At 39.5% G+C, this 23,113-nt stretch overlaps 1 protein-coding gene across 2 annotated transcripts; it reads left to right on the top strand.

Moving 5' to 3' along the window:
• The first annotated feature begins 12,847 nt into the window (after window positions 1–12,847).
• Window positions 12,848–20,373, top strand: myl13 (myosin, light chain 13). Of its 2 annotated transcripts, none has more exons than XR_008386383.1 (7): window positions 12,848–13,018; window positions 16,295–16,322; window positions 16,977–17,126; window positions 17,249–17,422; window positions 18,851–18,928; window positions 19,944–20,026; window positions 20,136–20,373. XR_008386383.1 is itself a non-coding variant. In XM_053629978.1 (7 exons), the coding sequence occupies exons 1-6, from the start codon at window positions 12,917–12,919 to the stop codon at window positions 19,970–19,972; spliced, it is 561 nt and encodes a 186-aa protein (XP_053485953.1). In that variant the 5' UTR covers window positions 12,848–12,916; the 3' UTR covers window positions 19,973–19,976; window positions 20,136–20,373. The 2 variants fall into 2 exon arrangements, 1 of the variants encoding a protein (XP_053485953.1); XM_053629978.1 differs by having other exon boundaries at window positions 19,944–19,976.
• Window positions 20,374–23,113: the final 2,740 nt, after the last annotated feature.

Genomic DNA, 23,113 nt, shown 5'->3' with positions numbered 1-23,113 from the left:
GTAATTAACCGTGACACTTTATTGCATTGTTAGTACAATAATAAATGACAATGAATATTAAACGCACAAGAAAAAGTGCACAAATATATCGATAAAATTTACACTAAGTGATAAATTACATAAACAACAAACAAACAAACAAACAGACAGCTGTTTGTTGTAATAGGAAGTGAAATGTCTCTTCTCCTGTTGTGAAGGAGATTGTTATTGATTTGTGACCAGCAGGTGACACTCTTTTCTCCTAAACACACACACACACACACACACACACACACACACACACACACACAAGTGATGAGGGAATCAGCAGGTATTGGATTTGAGGAACTGATGTGTGTTAACGTATCTGACCATGACAGCAGGAAGTTAATGGATTTAATGGATGTCTTACATAACATTACATGAGTTTGTTCTTCACATCTCTGGGCTGGTTTCTTATGTATACAGTAGTCATATCCATCATACACACACCTCAACCAACCATATAGGGAGAGTTTGCTGGTTGGTGTTTCTGTGGTGTAGTTTGTTAGTCAGGGCTAAATTTGACCTTACCTCATTTACGCTTTGTCCCTACTCTCAAACATATTGATCTATGCTGCAAAGATGATCTGTTCCTCAATTAGTTGATGTTAAAATCATCACTTCACTCCAAACAGGGTGGTAAATAAATAAATATTTTGATGACCTGGCTTCCAGCTCATGGGTGAGGAGGAGGGTGGTGGTTAATAATGACTGGTGAACCCCATGCTCCAACAGGTGATCCACATCTCCAGCCCATTGTTCCTGGTGTTCTCTGCTTGCCTCTTGGTGCCAAAAGCTGATGGGACATTTTGATTCTGTACAGAATCAGAATCAGAGCACAGTTTATTCACCAGTACATGAATAAATATGATCAGAGATGCACAGCCACATATCAGAATATCTCTTGGAGTGATCTGTGTTGTGGATATCAAACATAAATCATAGTGTCACGAACACCTTGAATAATCCCACAAACGAACATACAAGTACAGAGAAAGAAGTGCATAGAACATAACACATACTGTATATGTACATACACTATATGGTCACTATAAGTATGTGCACCCCTGATTATCTCATCCATATGTGCTTGTTGAATATCTCGTTCCAGATTTGTAATGCACTCCACTCTTCCGTGAAGGCTTCCATTAAATTTTGGGGCATGGCTGTGGGGTTTTTGGGGCGTGGCTGTGGGGATTTGTGTTCATTCAGCTACAAGAGTGTTAGTGACGTTGAGGTCAGGAGCTGATGTTGATGTGAGGAGACTCCAGTTCCAGTTCATCCTAAAGGTCTTCAGTGAGGTTGAGGTCAGGACTCTGTGCAGGACACTTGAGTTCTTCCAGCTTCTTCCAACCTTCACACACCACGTCTTCATGGAGCTCGCTTTGTGCACACTGTTTGGGAACTGGAACGGGTTCAGGCCTCTTAGTTCCAGTGAAGGGAAATAGTAAAGCTACAGCGTACAGAGACGTTCTATACAACTGTGTGCTTCTGACTTTGTGGTAACAGTTTTGGGAAGAACCAATTATGGGTGTGATGGTCAGGTGTCCACCATAGAGTGTATAAAATGAACTGTAATTATACTAGGTGAGTTCTTCAAGTGTTGTTTCAGTATTGTATGAGTTCTTCTAGTCCAGATATAATGTTGTACCTAATAAATATAATCTTAATTAATAATAGGTGATAAACTGCACGGCTTGAACAAACGAGCTTCTACAACAGCTTTTTTGATGAGAAGAAGTGATGAGCTCTCTTGGTGTGTATGGTTTGGCATTACCTGTCTGATGGTTCCTCAGATGGTTGGGATCAGTAGCAATTTCCTGCTCTTTATTCTTCCTCTGGTTTTGAACAGTTCATTCATTGGAGTCAGTGGGCATTACACATTACAGAAAAATAAATACCATGATGAACCTAGACTTGCTAGAAGATTGTGTTGATCGAATCCCTTTTACAAAATTTGTTAGCAACCTTTGGTCATTAAGTTCCCATTACAGCTCAGGCTTCTGAAATGATTGCCTTACCCATGCCAGACAAGTTCCTTCAACATACAGTCACGTTAATGAGTTTGTGAAATGCACCACCATGTTCCAACCCATGAGCTATGTCCTAAAAGAGGTGCAAAACTGAATAATTTACATTTACATTTACATTTATTCACTTAGCAGACGCTTTTATCCAAAGCGACTTACAAATGAGAAAAATACAAGCAAAGCAATATATCAAGCAGCGAACAATACAAGTAGTGCTACCATACAAGATCCATTAATTGAGTTCCAGAAGAAGTAAAGTGCACAGAGTAGAGGTGTAAGTGCAATTTTTTTTTTTTTTTTTAATTTTTAAATTTATTATTATTATTATTATTATTAGTTGGTTAGGTGTTCACGGAAGAGGTGGGTCTTTAGCTGTTTTTTGAAGATGGTGAGAGATTCTGCGGTCCGGATTGAGATTGGAAGTTCATTCCACCACTGAGGAACAGTTAGTTTGAAGGTTCTGGAAAGGGACCTTTCGGTCACTAATTGATCGCAGATTGTGTGAGGGAACGTAAGCCTTCAGGAGAGAGTTGAGGTAGGAGGGTGCTGTTCCAGACAAGGTCTTGTAGGTGAGCATCAAGGCCTTGAACTTGATGCGGGCAGCTACAGGAAGCCAGTGGAGGGAGATGAAGAGGGGTGTGACATGGGTTCTCTTGGGCTGGTTGAAGATGAGGCGCGCTGCAGCATTCTGAATCATCTGAAGGGGTTTGATGGAGCTGGCTGGGAGGCCTGAAAGCAGTGAGTTGCAGTAGTCCAGTTTAGAGATAACAAGAGCCTGGACTAGTATCTGTGTAGCCTGCTCGGTGATGTAGGGTTGGATTTTCTTGATGTTGTAAAGGATGAACCTACAGGACCTTGCAGTTGCTGAGATATGGTCTGTAAAGGTCAAGTCGTCATCAAGAATCACCCCAAGGTTCCTGGCCGTCCTGGTTGGCATGAGTGTGAGTGAGCCGAGCTGTACAGTGAAGTTGTGGTTGATTGAGGGACAGGCTGGGATGACGAGGAGCTCAGATTTTGCCAGGTTAAGCTTAAGATGGTTTTCCTTCATCCAGACCGAGATGTCCGAGAGGCAAGCAGAGATGCGTGCAGAGACGGATGGATCGTCAGGCTGGAAGGACAAATGGAGCTGGGTGTCATCAGCATAGCAATGATATGAGAAGCCATGAGACTCAATCACCTGCCCTAGAAAAGAGGAGTGGACCCAGAACTGACCCCTGTGGAACGCGAGTTGTGAGTTGCTGAGTTTCAGAAATACCTCCCCTCCATGATACCTTGAAGGATCTGTCAGAGAGATAGGATTCCACCCAGCGCAGAACCGTTCCAGTGATGCCCAGGCTGGAGAGAGTTGACAGGAGGATCTGATGGTTCACAGTGTCGAAAGCAGCAGAGAGGTCAAGTAGGATGAGGACAGATGATCTAGAGGTTGCTCTTGCTAGTTGTAAGGCTTCAGTGACGGAAAGCAGAGCAGTCTCCGTGGAGTGATTGCTCTTGAAGCCAGACTGCTTGGTGTCCAGGAGGTTGTTCTGTGTGAGAAAATTGGAGAGTTGATTAAAAATGGCTCTTTCAAGAGTTTTGGGAAGAAAAGGGAGGAGGGAAACAGGTCTGTAGTTGTCAACTATAGCAGGGTTAAGTGATAGTTTTTTAAGCAGTGGAGTAACCCGGGCCTGCTTAAATGAGGTAGGGTATGTGCCAGTAGAGAGCGATGTGTTAAAGATGTGTGTGAATGCAGGTAATAGTGTGGGAGAGATGGACTGAAGAAGGTGAGAAGGGATAGGGTCAAGAGGACAGGTTGTGGGGCGGCTAGAGAGGAGGAGTTTAGAGACATCAGTCTCTGAGACGGGAAAGAAGGAAGTCAGTTGGGAGTTACACGGAGGAGGAGTCGGTCTGTGCATGTCTGGGGTTGAGAACTGGTTCCTGATTGGGGAGGAGGGGGACAGAGTAGAGAGGAAAAGGTTTTGAAAAGAATGCAGGTGTTGGGAGAACTATCAATCTTTTCTTGGTAGAATGTGGCTTTAGCAATGGAGATGCTATTGGAAAAAGAGGAGAGAAGTGTCTGGTAATTGGTTAGGTCAGTTGGGTTGTTTGATTTGTGCCATTTCCTTTCAGATGCTCTTAGTTTGGCCCGGTTGTTACGCAGAGCTTCTGAGAGCCAAGGACTAGAGGGTGATGTGCGAGCAGGTCTGGAGGTTAGGGGGCATATGCTGTCAAGAGAAGATGTTAGGGTGGAACATAGCATGTCGGTTGCGGTGTTTAAGTCAAGTGAGGAAAGGTGGCTGTCGGAGGGAAGTAAGGTTGTGACAAGGGAGGAGAAATGTGAGGGGGAAAGGGAGCGAAGATTGCGATGAAAAGAGATAGAGGGAGGAGACAGTGATGGTGGTGAGGGGAGAGAAATAGAGAACTGGGTAAAGAAATGGTCAGAGGTGTGGAGAGGAGTAATGAGAAGATTATATGTGGTGCAATTACGTGTGAGGATGAGGTCAAGCTGTTTGCCGGCTTTGTGGGGTGCTGGTGTGGTGAACTGCTTGAGGTCAAATGTGGGAAGGAGAGCAAGAAAGTCAGCTGCATGTGGCTTGTCTAGATGAATGTTGAAATCACCAAGGACCAGAAGAGGAGTTACATCATCTGGGATGGTGGACAGTAGCATGTCAAATTCATAATATGAATAATGATTAGAACATATTCTGGTCTTCGTCCAGTCATCAACTGTCCAGTGCGGGTGCCCATGATAGTCTCAGATTCTTGTTCTTGGCTGACAAGAGAGGAACCTGATGTGGTCTTCTGCTGTTGTAGCTCAACCACTTCAAAGTTTGCTGTGTTGTGCATGCTGAAACGTTTTTCTGCTCACCACGGTTGTAAAGAGTGATTATTTGAGTTACTATAGACTTCCTGTCAGCTCAGACCAGTCTGCTCATTCTCCTCTGATCTCTCTCATCAACAAGGTGTCTCAGCCTGCAGATCCTCTGCTCATGGGATGTTTTTTGTTTTTCACGCCATTCTGTGTAAACTCTAGAGACTGTTGTGTGAAAATCCCATGAGATCAGCAGTTTCTGAAATGCTCAAACATCTGGCACCAACAACCATGCTACGGTTAAAGTCACAGAGATCACATTTTTTCTTCATTCATGATGTTTGATGTGAACATTACCTGACCTGTATCTGCATGATTTTATACACTGTGCTGCCAGCACATGATTGGCTGATTAGATTGGCTGATTAGACGGGTGTTCCAAATAAACTGGGTTGCAGATGTAATTAAACTGAAATGAATTGAAAATAGGATGGTATCTTTTCTTCCCTAAGCCAACATGACCAATATGATAATGGACATGGACAAAAAAAAAAGAAGAACCCATGTGTAATTATTTACAAAACGTTAAATTACTCTATCTCCATGATTGATCAACACCAAATAAAAACCAGAATCACAACAAATTCACAAAAATATTGATGTGAATTAATCACAGTGACATACGTAAGCACGAGCTCAGATTACATTGGAAGCAGATGGCCGTGGAACTGGAGCAAGCGCAGGATGTTATAAGAAAATCTGAAAAAGAAGCGCTCGCCTTACTGACAGCCCTCTATCGCTTTGAGCTTTATCTGAAAAGTTCCTTGACCCCTATCTCGCTCCATACGCGCACCAGAACCCATTAGTTTCCCTGCACTCCAATCAATGTCTAAGTGCATTACTCTGTGATTTAATCTCCAAATCCATAATTCACAAGACAGGTATAGATAACGGTATAGCTGATGCTCGGGCTCGGTGTGTGTCTGTGTGAATGTGTGTGTGGGGGTGGGAGATGCACAATAGCTCTATCTCCATCTGTACTTGTACCTGTTTAGTGCTCCAACTATTAATATCTGTATTTGTGTATGAACCCACCTCTATTCCCCTGGAAACATTAGGGCTGCCAAGACAAGAGCCAAGGTTTTCGACTCCATTCTGCTCTGAGTTATTACAAGCTATCCCAATGTCCAAGTGCTCTAGACGACACCAGTGATGTGTCAGCCACCTCGACTCTGACGGAAGCAGAGTGTTCAGTCCCGCTAATTACACAGCACCGGCTGGCAGAACAAAGATTTTGATTCCGAGCTGTCAAAGCTTCTGTCTCAAAGTGTGTTATATGTGTAGCTGTGTCCATGAGACATTTCCTAGCTGACTGTGTACAGACATCCGATGCACAATATTCAATATTCAGGCATGTCAGTTTTAGTCAAAGACTCTGCTGTCAGGCTCCAACAGTCGCTCAGTGAAAGAACTATACAGAGATCATTGAAGGAACTTTTTAAAAACTGTCTACTGCATTGCTCCTAGTCACGTACGGTACATGCCCTTGTTACTTACAGAACTATGCCGCTGAACTATGTTCAGACACACGACGCCCGAATACCGCAGAAGGATTCACTGCCGATATCCTAATGAGGTCTCACAACATTGCCTCGCAGTCAATACGCTAATCCTGCTGGCATTGGAGCGCTCATGCCAATCTCCAGCTTCTCATCCTTCTGAGACTGAGCTAACTGAACCCTCACTCCTGGCAGTGACACACCTAGGGCAGAATGCAGTGCAATTTGATTTATGGATGACCATCTGTGTTGGTGGACATGTACAATTAACCTAATTCATTCTGCATACCAGGGGCATCGTTCCAAAGGAGCCTTGGAAGAAGAAGCACATGCGTCAGACTCAGACTGGATTAGCCAGATAGATCCTCGGTTCATCATCTACAGTACGTGCCCTCATAAGTTCCATCGGTCTTGTACGAGCCCTAAAATATCACAATAATATCTGAACACCTTCCGTGTTAGTCGATTCCTCATGATTTACTGTTATAAAGGTTATCCAGGTGTTGAAACACCTCCCCCTGGAGGTTAGGATGGGTAAAACACAACATTACGGGGTTCTCCATAACTCAGAACCCAGGGAGAAGGATCCAAAGGGAACGGTGATGTTTTAGAAGAGAAGACATGGTTACATACTTAGCTTAAACAATTTCAAATGTGTACATTTCTTTTAAGAAGAATGTTTCATCTTACATCTTTTAGTAAAGGATATTTTTCCCACTCAGTCTGAGGATAATTTGGTTGAGATAATCTGCTTAGCAGTGAGGTTATCAATCTTCTGGAAGATCAGCAGAAAAAACACCAACGTTAAAGGGTTAAACTGGACACACATTTCGGTTACGCCTCGGTTACATGAAGTAAACGGCGTGTGTGAGGTGGAGAAGAAGCCGAGGTGATGCTTTCTGATTGATTATCGATTGTGTTTGTGTGGAAGAGTGATAGAACATTCCGGAGATCAAACACTTCATTTATTAACGTCACTATCACTTCATCAGAAGTGTACACTCACAATAATGTTCTTATATCATCACCTCTCTCTCTCTCTCTCTCTCTCTCACACACACACTCACGCTTGCTCTCACTTTCTCTCTCTCTCACTTTCTCTCTCTCTCACTTTCTCTCTCTCTCACTTTCTCTCTCTCACACACACACACTAAGTGATGATATAAGAACACTTGTTGTGAGTGTACCTGGTGATGAACTGACGTGTAAATAAATGAAGCCTTTACAAGGTGTTTGAGCTCTGGAATGTTCCATCACTCTTCCACACAAACACAATCAATAATCAATAATCAATAATCAGAAAGCATTAGCAATAGATCAATAAAATCTGATCTAGCTTTTCTTTTTTCTTTTCTTTCTCTGTCTCTCTCTTTTTTACAATATATTTGTCAGTTGTTTTATCAACAGTATGTGCACTTACGTGACATTCCTTTGTCTGTCACCCTATCTGTCTGTCTGTCACCCTGTCTGTCTGTCTCTCACCCTATACGTCTGTCTGTCTCTCACCCTGTCTGTCTCTCACCCTATCATCCTATCTGCCTGTCTGTCTCTCACCCTATCTGTCTGTGTATCTCTCACACGATCTGTCTGTCTTTCTCTCTGTCTGTCTGCCTCTCTGTCTGTCTATCTCTCACCCTATCTGTCTGTCTGTCTCTCTGTCTGTCTCTCACCCTGTCTGCCTTTCTGTCTATCTCTCACCCTATCTGTCTGTCTGTCTCTCACCCTAACTGTCTGTCTGCTTCTCTGTCTGTCTCTCACCCTGTCTGCCTCTCTGTCTATCTCTCACCCTATCTGTCTGTCTGTCTCTCACCCTGTCTGTCTGCCTGCCTCTCTGTCTGTCTGCCTGTCTCTCTGTCTGTCTCTCTATCTCTCACCCTATCTGTCTGTCTGTCTCTCTTTTCTCCTCTTGTTAAGGCCGTGTTTGAATCTGAAGGTCATTTTAAAAGGAGCCAGATAACAATTGGTGTTGTAAAACTCACGCCCTCGCCGCGTGCCACGTGAACAACAGCCTGAGACGGAAATAGACGCACAGGTTCAGCGTGGTTACCGTGCCTCAGACGCACGGCATCATGGGAGAAATATTCAGTCAATGCTGATCACTTGATATAGTCTCAGAGACAAAGAGTGTCCATATATACTCTCTCTCTCTCTCTCTCACTCACACACACACACACACACACACTCTATCATTGATACACTGCACCTCTATGTTCATGTGTAAGTGGATTTTGGATGATGAACTGATTCATTAAAAAACATGGTCACCATCGACCAATCAGTTTTCAGCAGGTATTTGACAGAGTTAACAGTGAGCTATTATCATGAAACTTGAATAGATCCTCAAGGGACCCGCTGGTAAATAATGCTCAGCTTGACCTCTGGGGGGCGCCGTTCATGTGTCTGCACTTGCAAACGTCTGGGTTACGCATGTAACCCTGTTCCCTGAGAAGGGAACATGGAGTTCCCTTTGAAGGGGAACAACCATATCTCATGTGAAATAACAGAAAAGAAACGTTTCCCCAGGATTTGTTTCCTTACACCATAAAAATTTGCCTTTTTTTTTGGACCATTTAGCTCCACCCACTCAAATTTATAATAATTAAATTAATATGCAAAAGCTACTTTTGTGAACTAGTCCTAGGATTTATTTTTTGGGATGTCTTCACAAAATTGGCGTCACGTTACTCAGTCTGAACCTAAGTACTGGTCAAAAACATGTTGAGATTTTTAAACAAAATGGCTGCCACATTCAATCGATCACTGCATGGTTGAACTTAATCTTCTCAAACACCTATAAGACAGGGTTAAAGTTAAGCTATGGCCACCAGACTGGAAGTTTCAGTCCTTTGAAGGGTCTAATAGAACTTCCGCCATGAACCTTGAACAGTATATTCATTAGCAAAGGGTGCTTGGTCCCCGAAGAACAAAGCTTGCAGTTATACTTCTTCTTCTTCTTCCTCTTCTTCTTATTATTATTATTATTATTGCAGTGTAAAAAAAAACTGTGCTATTATAGATTGCTACACTAAACATTAATATATTATCAACCAGACCCCCTACACACACACACACACACACACACACACACACACACACACACACACACACACACACCCTCTGTCTCTGTTGTTCTCAAGGCTACAGGTTTTTATGAGTCATGTTGAGGTTCTGAACCTTGCTGTGTGTTATTATAGCTTCAGAAGTCTGAACTCCCTATGACTCCAGTGTGAAGTCCCGCTTCATCACACCTCCGTCTTTTAAAAGAAAACGTTTACAGGAAGAGAACAGGTGCTGAGAGTCTGAGAGAGTAGAGGAGGAGTGGAGGTATAGAAGAGGAGAACAGGTGCAGAACGGATCTCCGGCGTGTAAAAACTGCTACATTCCTTTTCAGATGAAGGTGATTACAACCATCTGTGTTTCTACTGAGCTCTGAACGAGGATGGGATTATTACAGCTTCACACTGCAATTCCACTCTATAATTACACACACACACACACACACACACACACACACCTCTCTCTCTCTCTCTCTCTCTCTCTCTCACTCTCTCGCTCTCTCTCAACACAGAAAGGGTTTTCTTTACGAAGATGACACACAAGAAACATCTCATGATGTTTGACCAGGGGGTCAGAAAAATAGTCAGAAGAGTAGCCCAAGAGCCAAGGACTACTCTGAATGAGCTCCAGAAACACTTGGAGGCAGCAGGTACCATCGTCACAGAGAAAACAATAGGCAATGCACTCCGCTGCTCACGCTCACCCGCAAGACTCCATTACTAAAGAAAAGGCATGTTGAAGCTTGTTTAAAGTTTGCTACAACTCATTTGGACAAGCCTATGAAATACTGGGAGAGTGTAGTCTGGTCAGACGAGAGCAAAACTGAACTTTTTGGCTGTCCTACTACACGCCATGTTTGGAGAAGAAATGACACTGCACATCACCCTTAAAACACTACACCAACAGTGAAGTTTGGAGGTGAAGCATCATGATGTGGGGCTGTTTTTCATCACATGGTACTGGCAGACTTCATATAACTGAAGGAAAGATGAATGGAGATCTTTACCGGGAGATTCTTGAGAAGAATCTGCTGCCATCCACCAGGATGATGAAGATGAGACGTGGGTGGAGCTTCCAGCAGGACAATGATCCAAAGCATACAGCAAAGGAAACTCTTAACTGGTTTCAGAGAGAAAAAAAATCAAGGTGTTAGAATGGCCCAGTCAATCACCTGACTCAAATCCAACTGAACAAGATTTAAAGACAATATCTTTAGAAGAATGGACAAAAATCACACCTGAATACTGCGGTCCATTAATTTCTTCATACAGGAAGTGTCTTGAAGCGTCATTACAAACAAAGGCTTTTACACTAAGTATTAAATACATTTCAGTTAGTGTGTTCAATACTTTTTCCCGTGTCATTCCACTTTATTACACATAACTTTATTTATTTACTTTAATGTTTGGATTTCTTTATATTTGTGGATTTCTTGAGTTAATACTGATGTCTGGTGAAAATTTCATGTGAATAACCTCATTGGAAATATATTTACTGAAAATTTTTTTAATGCGTCCAATACTTATTTCCCCAACTGTGTCCTATCCTAATGGATATATTTGAAAAGTTCATATTTATTTTGTATATTTAATTATTTTGTACCTTCACTAAATTGGTGTCCAGGATAGCGGAGGTACAGATGTGTTATTTACAAGTTTTCAATGAAAATATCAGAGCCAAAAAATATCAGAGAATTAAAAAGACAGTGTCAGATAAGACATTATAATTCTTGGTTCATTTGATTCGTCCCTGCTTGCAAATCGACTCACTTATAAGAGTCGTTCTGAGGAAACGAATCATTTTTGAAGTGCTGAATAGTCTTTGTTTTAAAAAGCAGGACAAAAACCAAATGTAAATAAATGTGACCTTAATGCGACTCTCGAACAGACTTTACGGTCACTCGGGATGTTTCTGCGACTGGTTTGACCTCCATGTTTCTCCTGAGACGTAAATAAAGGAAATGAAATTAAAGCCTGAAGTTTTTGACTCTCACGGTGAGCTTCAGCTTTCAATCCAAACCATGATTATTTTATTATTATTATTTTTTATGGTCTTTTGGGCTTGTTATTTCTGTCACACAACACTTTTAACATTTGGAAAAAGGAAATGAACCCGAATGTGAGCTTAAGTTGGTCCCAAGATTGAAATCTTATAATAATAATATTTTAGTTTGCATAGAAATTGCATATAATGTGTTTCATACCATGGGTTTTCTTTTTGTAAGAACTTTATGAGCAAATGTTAATTATTGCATCTTAAATAATAATTCTAAAATAAAATAAAATTATATTTCAAAAACATATTAAATAAAATAAAATTAACTTTTAAAAATAACATTACATATTTTACATTTCCGATCATCCTATACACCGTAAACTATAACAAATGTATAAATATTTATTGTTGTTATAACTTTTCTTTCTTTTTTTTCTCAAGTCAACAAAACGATTTATCACTTAATCTTAAGCTCAAATTTTGAAGGTAACCTTGTTAGTAAGTTATTTTATTACTTTATGTGGTATTACGCCACCCTTTTAGGCCCCGCCCCCCGAAAGTGTAGAGCTGAAATGGTATCAGAAAGCTGAAAGTGTAAATCCGTACTGAGCAGTTTATTTACAATAACAATCGATCAATAAATGAATGACTTCTAATATATATGATAAAGATTTCTGACAGGTTTAGAGAAGGTCAGGGTGTAACGTTACAAAAATATTGGCACCTAACAAAGGTTCACAATGTTCTCGTTCTCAGTTAAATGTCAACAAACGTTGTAGGAATGTTTATAAACGTTATTTAGAAAACATTCTTCATAAACATGATAGATTGAAGCGAAGAAAGAAAGAAAGTTGCTATATAGAGTTTATATAACTAAAATTGTTTGTTTGGGTTGTCTTAATAAATTAAAAGAGTATTAAAGGTGTGTATTTACTGAAAGTATTTTTAGGGTGACTTCATTAGGCTTGTAGCTTCATGACGTTAAAGTAAATAAGGAAGCTTGTTGCTGATTTGTGGTAAAGATTTGCTTTTGTTTATTTAATTTTTGACCCTAATTTAATCTGATTGTGACGTTTGGGGAATTCTGGTCATCTCTCTCTCTCTCTCTCTCTCTCTCTCTCTCTCAGTGTGGAATCTTTAAAGACAGAAACGCCACAGCGAGATGTTTGTCCAGCCCCACAGTCACAGTGGTTTCAGGTTACACTCATCCTGTCCTCTCTCTGTCTCCCAGCGCTTCACTGTCTTCATGGACATTGTCCCAAATTTAGCTCTCGTTACTCAGGCCTTTTGTTCAGAGAGGACGGCTGCGTCCCAAATAGACTCGCCACGGCTTACGTCCTTTTAAGGTGAGACACCTGGAGATAAAAACCCCCTCAGTGCGGGGCAGACTCGCACCGGGATCATTTCACCGCGTCTCCACCGTTCATCCTCCGTTTCTTTCCTTCATCTTCATCGTCATCATCGTCATGGCCCCTAAAAAGAAGGAAGAGCCGAAACCCGTTGCTGCCCCCAAACCCCCGGAGCCCGAACCTCCCAAGGAGCCCGAGTTTAACCCGGCTGAAGTGCAGGTAAATTTAATAACATTCCCATGGACTTTAAGAGAATATTGACATTTCTCAGGGGTTATTCGTGTAACGGAGATGTAGCAGGAGCTAGCGTTAAATATGAGTGATGTTTATTACAGTGTGTGATTTTAATTATATGAAATAATAATGCCGAATTTAAGAGTTCGATCTTTATGCACCGCTAAATAACACAAATCTATTTCTTTATTTATTTATATATATATATTTTTTACTTTTACCCAACGACAGGTGGTGCAAGGAACAACCACCCCCACCCACACACACACACCCACACACACATTTATACCCCCAACACACACACACACACACACATTTATACCCTCATCACACACATTTATACCCCATCACACACACACACACACCCACACACACACATATATTCCCCCCCCCCACACACACACATTTATACCCCCCCCACACACACACACACATTTATACCCCCCCCACACACATTTATACCCCCCCACACACATTTATACCCCCCACACACATTTATACCCCCCCCACACACATTTATACCCCCCCACACACACATTTATACCCCCCCCCCACACACACACATTTATACCCCCCCACACACACACTGCATTTAACAAACATATAGAAAGTGTGTGTGTCATATGTTTGTACCTTGTCCAGTTTTTTTCTATCTCTTTTCATCTGTTTCTCCGACTCGCAGCTTTTCCTCCTGAGTAAAGAGAAACTTCTCTGTAATTATACATGTTAATAACAAACACGGACGAGCGGATCATTTCATCATTAACACAAACGACTCGAGAGCTTTAGTTCTTCTCCCCCAGCAGCAGAGCAGGACTTGTTCCTGAAGTGGCCGTGTCATAGGGCTGCTGAAATGATTTCAAAAGACTTTATGGAAATTACGGCTTTGAATCATGATCATGGACAACCTTCACATGCCCCGAAGCAGACTTGTGCAATAAAATCATCAGGAAAATGAAGGCTAGAGTTCATACTGCAGCTGTGAATAATCATCTGATTATAAAAACAATCATATCAGGTTACAGTGCATTAATTAATTCATTAATCAATCAATCAATCAATCAATCAAGTAATTAATTAATTCATGACCTTAAAGGAAAAAAATAAGAGTTAAAACTGCAGGTTATAATAAGAGAAAGTTATTCTTTATAAATTATATTAACTACAATTACAATAACACTAATGTAAGTTTTCACATTGTAAAATTCTTAAAATAATTTCTTCTTCTTCCTCTTCTTCTTATTATTATAGTGTGTACAGTTCTGTAATAATATCAGGAGCGTGCTAAATCTGCTTAAAGTTGTTTTTTTTTTGTTTTTCGGGGGATGAATTAAGCAAGCGTTTCCATTAGCTGGAATTATGTGTGCGTGTGCGTGTGTGTGTGTGTGTGTGAGTGTGTGTGTGTGTGAGTGTGTGCGTGTGTGTGTGCGTGTGTGCATGTGTGTGTGCGTGTGTGTGTGTGCGTGTGTGTGTGTGTGTGTGTGTGCGCATGTGTGTGACTGTTATTTCAGCTCACCATCTCATAAATTGTACTCCATCTGAAAGCGATATTCTGAAACCGTATCGTTGGAAAAAGCCGAAACTTGACGCCACATTTATTTTCTCAGAGTTTTGTTTAAAGCGGACCGCAGAGCTTGAGTTAAAAAAAACAACATCAGGACAAAAGTGTGTATTTCATTCCACTCGCTTCCCTCACACAGGAACACTACAGTTCATCTGAGTTTCATTACCAACTTCCCACAGCACACCACACCACAGTACAGCACAGACCACCCGTTCACACACTACCTCCTGCCACCTCCTGTACTCATACTGCTACTTCTACTCCTACTTCTACTACTCATACCGCTACTTCTACTCATACTGCTACTCCTACTCATACTGCTACTACTATTCCTACTGCTACTCCTACTCATACTGCTACTACTATTCCTACTGCTACTCCTACTTCTACTCATACTGCTACTACTATTCCTACTGCTACTTCTAGTGCTACTCCTACTTGTACTCATACTGCTACTCATACTGCTACTACTACTGCTACTTCTACTACTCATACTGCTACTACTACTGCTACTTCTACTACTCATACTGCTACTTCTACTTTTACTTCTACTACTCATACTGCTACTACTACTGCTACTTCTAGTGCTGCTCCTAATACTATTGTTACTGCTACTCATACTGTGTGTGTATGTGTGTGTGTGTGTGTGTGTGTGTGTGTGTGTGTGAGAGAGAGAGAGAGAGTGTGTGTGTGTGTGTGTGTGTGTGTGTTTGGGAAGTGTAGTTATCAGCCATGTTTGCAGTTAGTGGTGCATTCTGGGAAATGTAGTCGCTGGCTTGTGATGACATGACAACTTTACAGTTATTTACTTGATTTAAAGGTATTTAGTTTTCTGATATTTATTTTAACATACACTCCTTCCAGTACTTTAAGTTATATATATGTAAATTATGCAAGTAAGTTAGTGTGTAATGTTATTAAAATGTATATATTCTCTAAAAGCTGAAAGTCCACGCTGTGCAAATAAAAATGTGCTATTTTTATCCATTTCTTGATACCCGAGGCTTTAATATATATGCTACTACACAAGTTATTGACATCAGTTCAGCTCGCAGGCTCTCAGAGTTAAATCTACAGCTAAACTAATAATTGACGTAAATTGAATTAAACTATTAGCGACATGCAGATGAGAATTATGGGATGTAGCAGTGTGAAGGTTAAGCTGAATTTTCATTAGCCTTAACTAAATTGGATTTGTAGTGCAGCCAGGAAACAATAACAAACCGTGTGACAAAACAAATGTGTTCACACTTAATTTAGCTTGTTCAAAGCGTCTGTGTGACACATGTGTGTGTGTGTGTGTGTGTGTGTGTCTGTGTGTGTGTGTGTCAAGGTCATGCCTACATGCTTCAGGACAGAAGGCAGGCGAGAGCAGCTGAATTAACCGAGTGTAACCCGAGCTGACGAGTGAAATATTTACTGAGGCCTCAAGGCCGAGAAAAAATAATACAGCACACATGTGCTTTCCTCAGAATTAAATTTAGAACTAATTTTAGAATGACGGTACTTTTGCTCCTGTACTGGTCAATCTGTATCGACTGTAAATACTACTATACTGTATTCTGTACATAATATTTACACGCTTTATATTTAGCTTACTAACATTAGAAGGAATTTAATCAAAAGTTAAATCAAATAAAATAAAATTCTCCTGTAGTTAAGTTAAATAAATAATTATTTTCTCTACTTTCTTGCAGCTGGAGTTCACTCCTGAGCAGATTGAGGGTAAGTGGGGTTTTTTCTCTCTCTCGATTTATTTTGCTTATATTTAAAATATTGTAAAGACAGTGCATTTAAATTGAATTAAAGATGTAATTAAAGTTTGGGAGAAAGACCTAGCTCACATGTTCTAAATTAATGAACATATTTAATGTTTTAAATATAAAAAAGTATTTAAGTAAGCAAGGATTTTGTGAATTTTGACCTAACCTAATGATTTTACAGTTTCACAGTCTAATGTCTTATTGCTGTAACATTACAGTAATCTAATATCAGACTTTTATTTTATTTATTTTTTTTTTAAAGAAGGCAACAATAAACAGTCCGCTTCCACCTAGCTAATGTGCGCTAAAATTCTAAATTCCTCTGAGAAAAGTTTTGGCACCCCACCCAACTACTCCATAACTCCTTTGCCATTTCATTTTTTAAATTATTTTTTTATTTTAAAAAACAACACCACTAAGGGCAGTAAGGCTTACACAAAATATGACTTAAGCCGAACCTTTTCCAATGTTACAGTCTAATCACTTCAGCTAATCACTAACCCTTAGTGCTAGTTCTGTTACATTACATTTAACCAATTTCAAGAAGGCATTACGTTAAACTCCACATTTCATCATTTAACCCGATTCTCAGACACACACGTGACCTCTTCCTCAGATTTCAAAGATGCGTTCCAGCTTTTTGACCGAACGCCAAACAACGAGATGAAGATCACCTTCGCCCAGTGCGGAGACGTCATCAGAGCCCTGGGCCAAAACCCCACCAACGCTGAGGTCATGTACGTGCTCGGAAAGCCCAAAGCTGAAGGTCAGCGCCCACATGACTGACACATCTACATCGTGTTTGAGCTGCGACACTGAGAGGAGATACACATTAAAAAAAAGATAAACATTCCTCTGCACATTCCTCACAGACGTGTGTGTTTTCAGAAATGAATGTGAAGATGCTAGACTTCGACCAGTTCCTGCCCATGCACCAGCACATCTGCAAGGCCAAAGGTCGCGGCACATTTGAGGACTTCGTTGAGGGACTGAGAGTCTTCGATAAGGAAGGAAACGGCACGGTGATGGGCGCTGAGCTCCGACACGTCCTCGCCACACTGGGTAAACATCACACCACACACTTACCACAACTTCTACCACTGAAAGCAGGATTATATTAACGAACGACTCTGATAAGTTTTTTATTTCTCTAAATGTATTTGTGAAGTTTTGGAGAAAGACCACACATAAAACATTCCATAAAACTTCCCAATTTCCCATTCTGTTTCCTGTGAAAAAGTTTTGGCACACCCAGCAAATCATACTTTGCAAAAAAAAAAAAAACCCAAACAAACATTTGCTTGTTAGAATACTTTAACATAACTTTTTTTTTTTTTTGCTTAATTTCACTAAACATGATTATGGCATATCTGTAATGTTTTGGCACCCCAACTCCCTCCCTCAAAAAAAAAAAAAAAAAGTTTGAAAAAGTAGCTTTAAGGCTTTCACAAAATAAAATAAAACTCCCAATTTTCCCTTCCAATTCCTTTGAAAAAGTTTTGGCACACCTCACCAAATCCTCCTTTGCCAAAACAAATTGTTGACATTTGTTTGATAGAATAATTTGACATAGCATTTTTTTTTTGCTTTGTTTCTCTAAACATAATTGTGAGATATGAACTTTGAGAGAAAGACTACACAGAAAACTTCCATTTCCTGCAAAAAAAAAAATTTTGGCACCCCAACTCCCTAATGACTCCTTTGCCAGTGTCTCTATATTTTTACATAATGCTTTATTATTATTATTATTATTATTATTATTATTATTAAAAAGTACCTTTAAGGCTTTCACAAATATATGACACAACATAATCATTTAAATTTTATAATCTAATGACTTTCACTTCGATGTAGTGTTTTAACATTCCAGTACTCACAAATTTATTTATTTGTTGTTTTAAAGAAGGACACATTACACGCTTCATCTCCCCCTCAGAATGCCTCAGATTAATTTGGGATTAAATGTAGTTTATTAAAACACATTTGTTTTTTTACTCATAGATTTTTTTTGTTGTTTTATTTCTCTAAATGTATTTGTTACATAACTAAAGTTTGGAAGAAAGACTATACATGAAACTCAGTTTACTCTCAACTCAACCCACCAACTTCTCCAAGACTCATTTGGCCAAGTTTTATTATTATTAATATTATATTTTTAATAAATTATTACTGTTGTAATTTTAAAAGATGCAAAGCTAAAAATGTGTTTGTTCCACATCCTAAAGTTTACTGTCCCCCAGGCAGAGTTACTCCTGCAGCAGGAGTTCAAGAGGAAATGTAGAAATATATTATAGTTGTATTGTAGTAATACACACACACACACACACACACACACACACACACACATATACAGTATATATAAAGCGTGTTAATCTGAGAAAAATGGAACCACTTGAGCTCTCTCTCTCTCTGTCTCTCTCTCTCTGTCTCTCTCTCTCTGTGTGTCTCTCCCCCCATGTGATCATCTGTTTGTTTTTGTCCTCATTTCAGGTGAGAAGATGAAGGAGGCCGAGGTGGAGCAGTTGATGGCCGGTCAGGAAGACGCGAACGGCTGCATCAACTACGAGGGTGAGAGCACTGTCTATTACTTACACACACACACACACACACACACACACACACACACACACACACACACACTCAGATTGAACATTTAATATACACTTTTTAAACTGTTTCTATTATTGTTGAGATTCCTATACACGTTTATATTAAAACATAATAATAATAATAATAATAATAATAATAATAATAATAATAATAATAATAATAATGATCATGACTAGTCGACCCAAATATGTTACATTGTACAAGAGTTAATGAAATTTTTATTTATTTATTTATTATCAATTCATCATTTCATTTATTTGCATATATGAATGTTCTTATTTATTTATTCATAAAAGCATAGATTTATTTATTTATATACTGAACATTTATAAGTTTTTATATTCTTCACTTATCCAGAGAATTCATGTGATATTAAACCCATAAATTATTAGAAAATAATAAGAATAAGAAATAATAATAATAATAATAATAATAATAATAATAATAGTAAGAATACAATAATACATTATTTCCATCATATTAAGCATTATGACAATATAATCCATTTATAAATGTTTTGTATGATATTTATTACAAGCATTCCTTTATGAATAACATGAATTTATGTAATTATTTATTAATATTTAGGAACTTCTATAATTATATTATTGCCATGTTTCCTCCGAGTCCACTAATTTAACACCATATAAACGGTTGATTTGTACTCAACACATGATTTTCCCCAAACATGAAACATTTAAGATAATAGATGTTTATTTATAGCTGTATTTATAATGTGATTCTTCCATGTGTTCCCCCCATGTGTTCCAAGTGTTCCATGTACACTTTAATCTACTGTCACGTCCTCTCACTAATGTGCTTATTATTTCTGAAATATAATAAAATAAAGCTCTGAACATGAGGTGTGTAAAGTTCAGTCAGGACTCTAGATGGCGCTGTTCTTTCTGTAACGTAGTGTTTGTTACTCTTGCGCCTCTTGACTGTTGATTGTTTATCTCTTTCTGCATTTCAGCATTCATAAAGTACATCATGGCTGGCTGAGCAGGTACAGCGCCACCTTCCCATAATGCACCTCTGCTTTAACTTCAGAACTCAGTAATGAATCTTAGCAAATGTATTAGTAGAAATCTTATTTCATATATTTTAGATGATAATTTTAGATTATTTGCATACATTAATATTCATATTGGACTTTTCTATACAGATTCAGGATTGCTGGCCGAGGATGCAAATTTATCTTCCTTTCCTTTCCTTTCTTTCTTTTCTTTTTTTTATTATAAAACTCTTCACACCATCTCTCCTCATCCTGTCTCCCTCTTTCTCTTCCTCTTCCTCTCCATCGACTCTCATCACTTCCTGTTCTGAAGATGTTGTACGTCACATCACTGTTCGTTTTGTGGATCAAAGAAAAATGATTAAAATAAAACTTTATGCTTGATTAAGGTGCAATAGTCCATTGTTTTTATTCCTCACTTGTACAAATAACCTGGAAGACATGTAGAAGATGATTAACAAAACAATGGTTTAAGCTTGGACTTTAGCAGACGTTTGTTAATTCACTGAGAAAACCCATTTGGAAAACGGACTTCCGGTCCAGAGTGCTTGTTTGTGTTTGGATGGGACTCCTGTCAGTCATTTTATAGACAAGATCCTGGGGGTTATACATTAAACTAAACGTTAGTTAGAGAATTAATATTGGGAGGTGGGGTTAATCTTACCTGACACACGTTTAATAAAAGATCTGAGAATTATTAGTTATTTCATTAAAGAATTTCTGCTCTTCAATCTTCTTGGATTAAAAATAAATAAATAAATAAAGAAAGAAATAAAGAAAGAAAGAAAGAAAGAAAGAAAGAAAAAGCCTCCTCTTTGTAAATGCCTTCACTGTGAGCACAGGACCTCGGCACAGGAAATGACATCATATTCTCTCTCATGTGGTCTTTGGCGACAGCAGCAGACTTTCTGTCATAAAATCGACGTAATTATTGAGGCCTGGTTATAAATTTAGTTTCCCAGAAACCGAGTTAGACTTCAAACGCAACCACAAAACCACGCTGAAGCCTGAGATTAACAACTCTCATCCATTTACACACATCATCACTTACACAAAACTTCAAAAATAATGTACTTTTTTTTTTTTTTTTTTTAGATATTAGGAACAGGAAACATGGTTTTCCCCCCATTTTATTTTCTTTTATTTTATGTGTGACCAATTGAGATTTACGAAATACACAAGCAGAGTGCCACATTTATTTACATAACATTACATTATTAAATAGCAGAAGATGATTATGATAAAAAAAATTACTTATTGAATGAGAATGTTAAATGATAACTAAAACCAGGAGGATTAACCCTCAGGAAAAAGGAAACAAGATTATTATATATATTAAACATTTATAATAAACTGTACAATGAAATTCAGGGGAAAAGACTGATTAAATCACTTTAAATGCGATTATTTTCTGTTGCATTTCCAGAAACGCGCCAGGAGAGGGCAGTAACGATCATTTCGAGGTTGTTCACCAATAAACGACTCAAAACGACTCTCTCTGGATGACTCCTCTCTAAACGACTCTCATTGGATGACTCCTCTCTAAACGACTCTCTCTGGATGACTCCTTATTAAACAACTCTCTCTCTGGATGACTCCTCTCTAAACAACTCTCTCTGTATGTCTCCCCTCTAAACGACTCTCTCTGGATGACTCCTCTCTAAACGACTCTCTCTGGATGACTCCTTATTAAACAACTCTCTCTCCGTATTACTCCTCTCAAAACGACTCTCTCTGGATGACTCCACTCTAAATGACTCTATCCGGATGACTCCACTCTAAACGACTCTATCAGAATAACTCCTCTCTAAACGACTCTCTTTGATGACTCCTATCTTAATGACTATCTGTCTGGATGACTCCACTCTAAATGACTCTCTCTGGATGACTCCACTCTAAATGACTCTCTCTGGATGACTCCAGTCTAAATGACTCTCTCTGGATGACTCATCTCTAAACGACTCTCTCCAATGACTCCTCTCTAAATGACTCTCTCTGGATGACTCAATTTTAAATTTTATGGCACATGGCAGACACGCTTATCCAGAGCGACTTATTTATCTTACTTATTTATCTCATTTATACAACTGAGCAATTGAGACTTAAGGGCCTTGTCCAAAGGCCCAACAGTGGTAGCTTGGCAGGGGCTTGAACTCCTGACCTCCTGATCAGTAACCCACATTTACATTTACATTTATTCACTTAGCAGACGCTTTTATCCAAAGCGACTTACAAATGAGAAAAGATACAAGCAAAGCGATATATCAAGCAGAGAACAATACAAGAAGTGCTACCATACAAGATCTATTAATTGAATTCCAGAAGAATTCAATTAATTCTTTCATTCTGAACCCAGAGCCTTTAAACACTGATCCACTGAATCCTCACTAAACGACTCTCTCTGGATGACTCCTCTCTAAAGGAAAACAGAGTGGCAGAGTGGTAAGAAGAAGAGAGGAGGTATAACCATCTTTGTTAACTCAAAATGGTGTAAGGCTGGGCACATAGCGGTGAAAGAGAGCATGTGTACTGCAGATCTAGAGCTACTGGCTGTGGGGCTGAGACCATATTACTTGCCCAGGGAGTTCTCTCACGCCATTGTTGTGACTGTGTACATTCCACCATCGGCAGGGGCGGTGCGCGCTTGTGACGCCATCCACTCCACCATTATGACACAACACCCCAACGCACTCATGATAATTAACATGACTTCAACCGTGTCCCCCTCTCTAAAACCCTAACCAATTCCACACAGAATGTAAAATGCAAAACAAGGGAGAATAAAATCTTGGACCAGATGTATTCCAATGTGAAGGGGGTTTACAGCTCCACTGCCCTCCCCCCTCTGGGCAGATCAGACCACAACCTTGTGCCAGTGTACAAGCCTGAAGTCAGACAGCAGCCCGTCACCACCAAGTCTATTAAGGTGTGGTCCAGTGAGGCTGAAAAGGCCCTGCAGGACTGTTTCCAGATCACAGACTGGGACCTGTTCCTATAGGACCACACAGAGGTCATTGAGGGACTCTCCCATTGTATCAACCAACTCGTTCATAATATTCTCCACTATATTTATTTATTTATTAATCTTTGTCGCTCACCCTTTACTGTGACCTGTGCAATATTCCAGT

This window comes from Ictalurus furcatus, chromosome 7 (genome assembly GCF_023375685.1).
Source record: "Ictalurus furcatus strain D&B chromosome 7, Billie_1.0, whole genome shotgun sequence".
Taxonomy (NCBI): domain Eukaryota; kingdom Metazoa; phylum Chordata; class Actinopteri; order Siluriformes; family Ictaluridae; genus Ictalurus; species Ictalurus furcatus.
The sequence above is the reverse complement of the archived record's forward strand: the minus strand, read 5'-3'. Positions and strand labels throughout refer to the sequence as shown.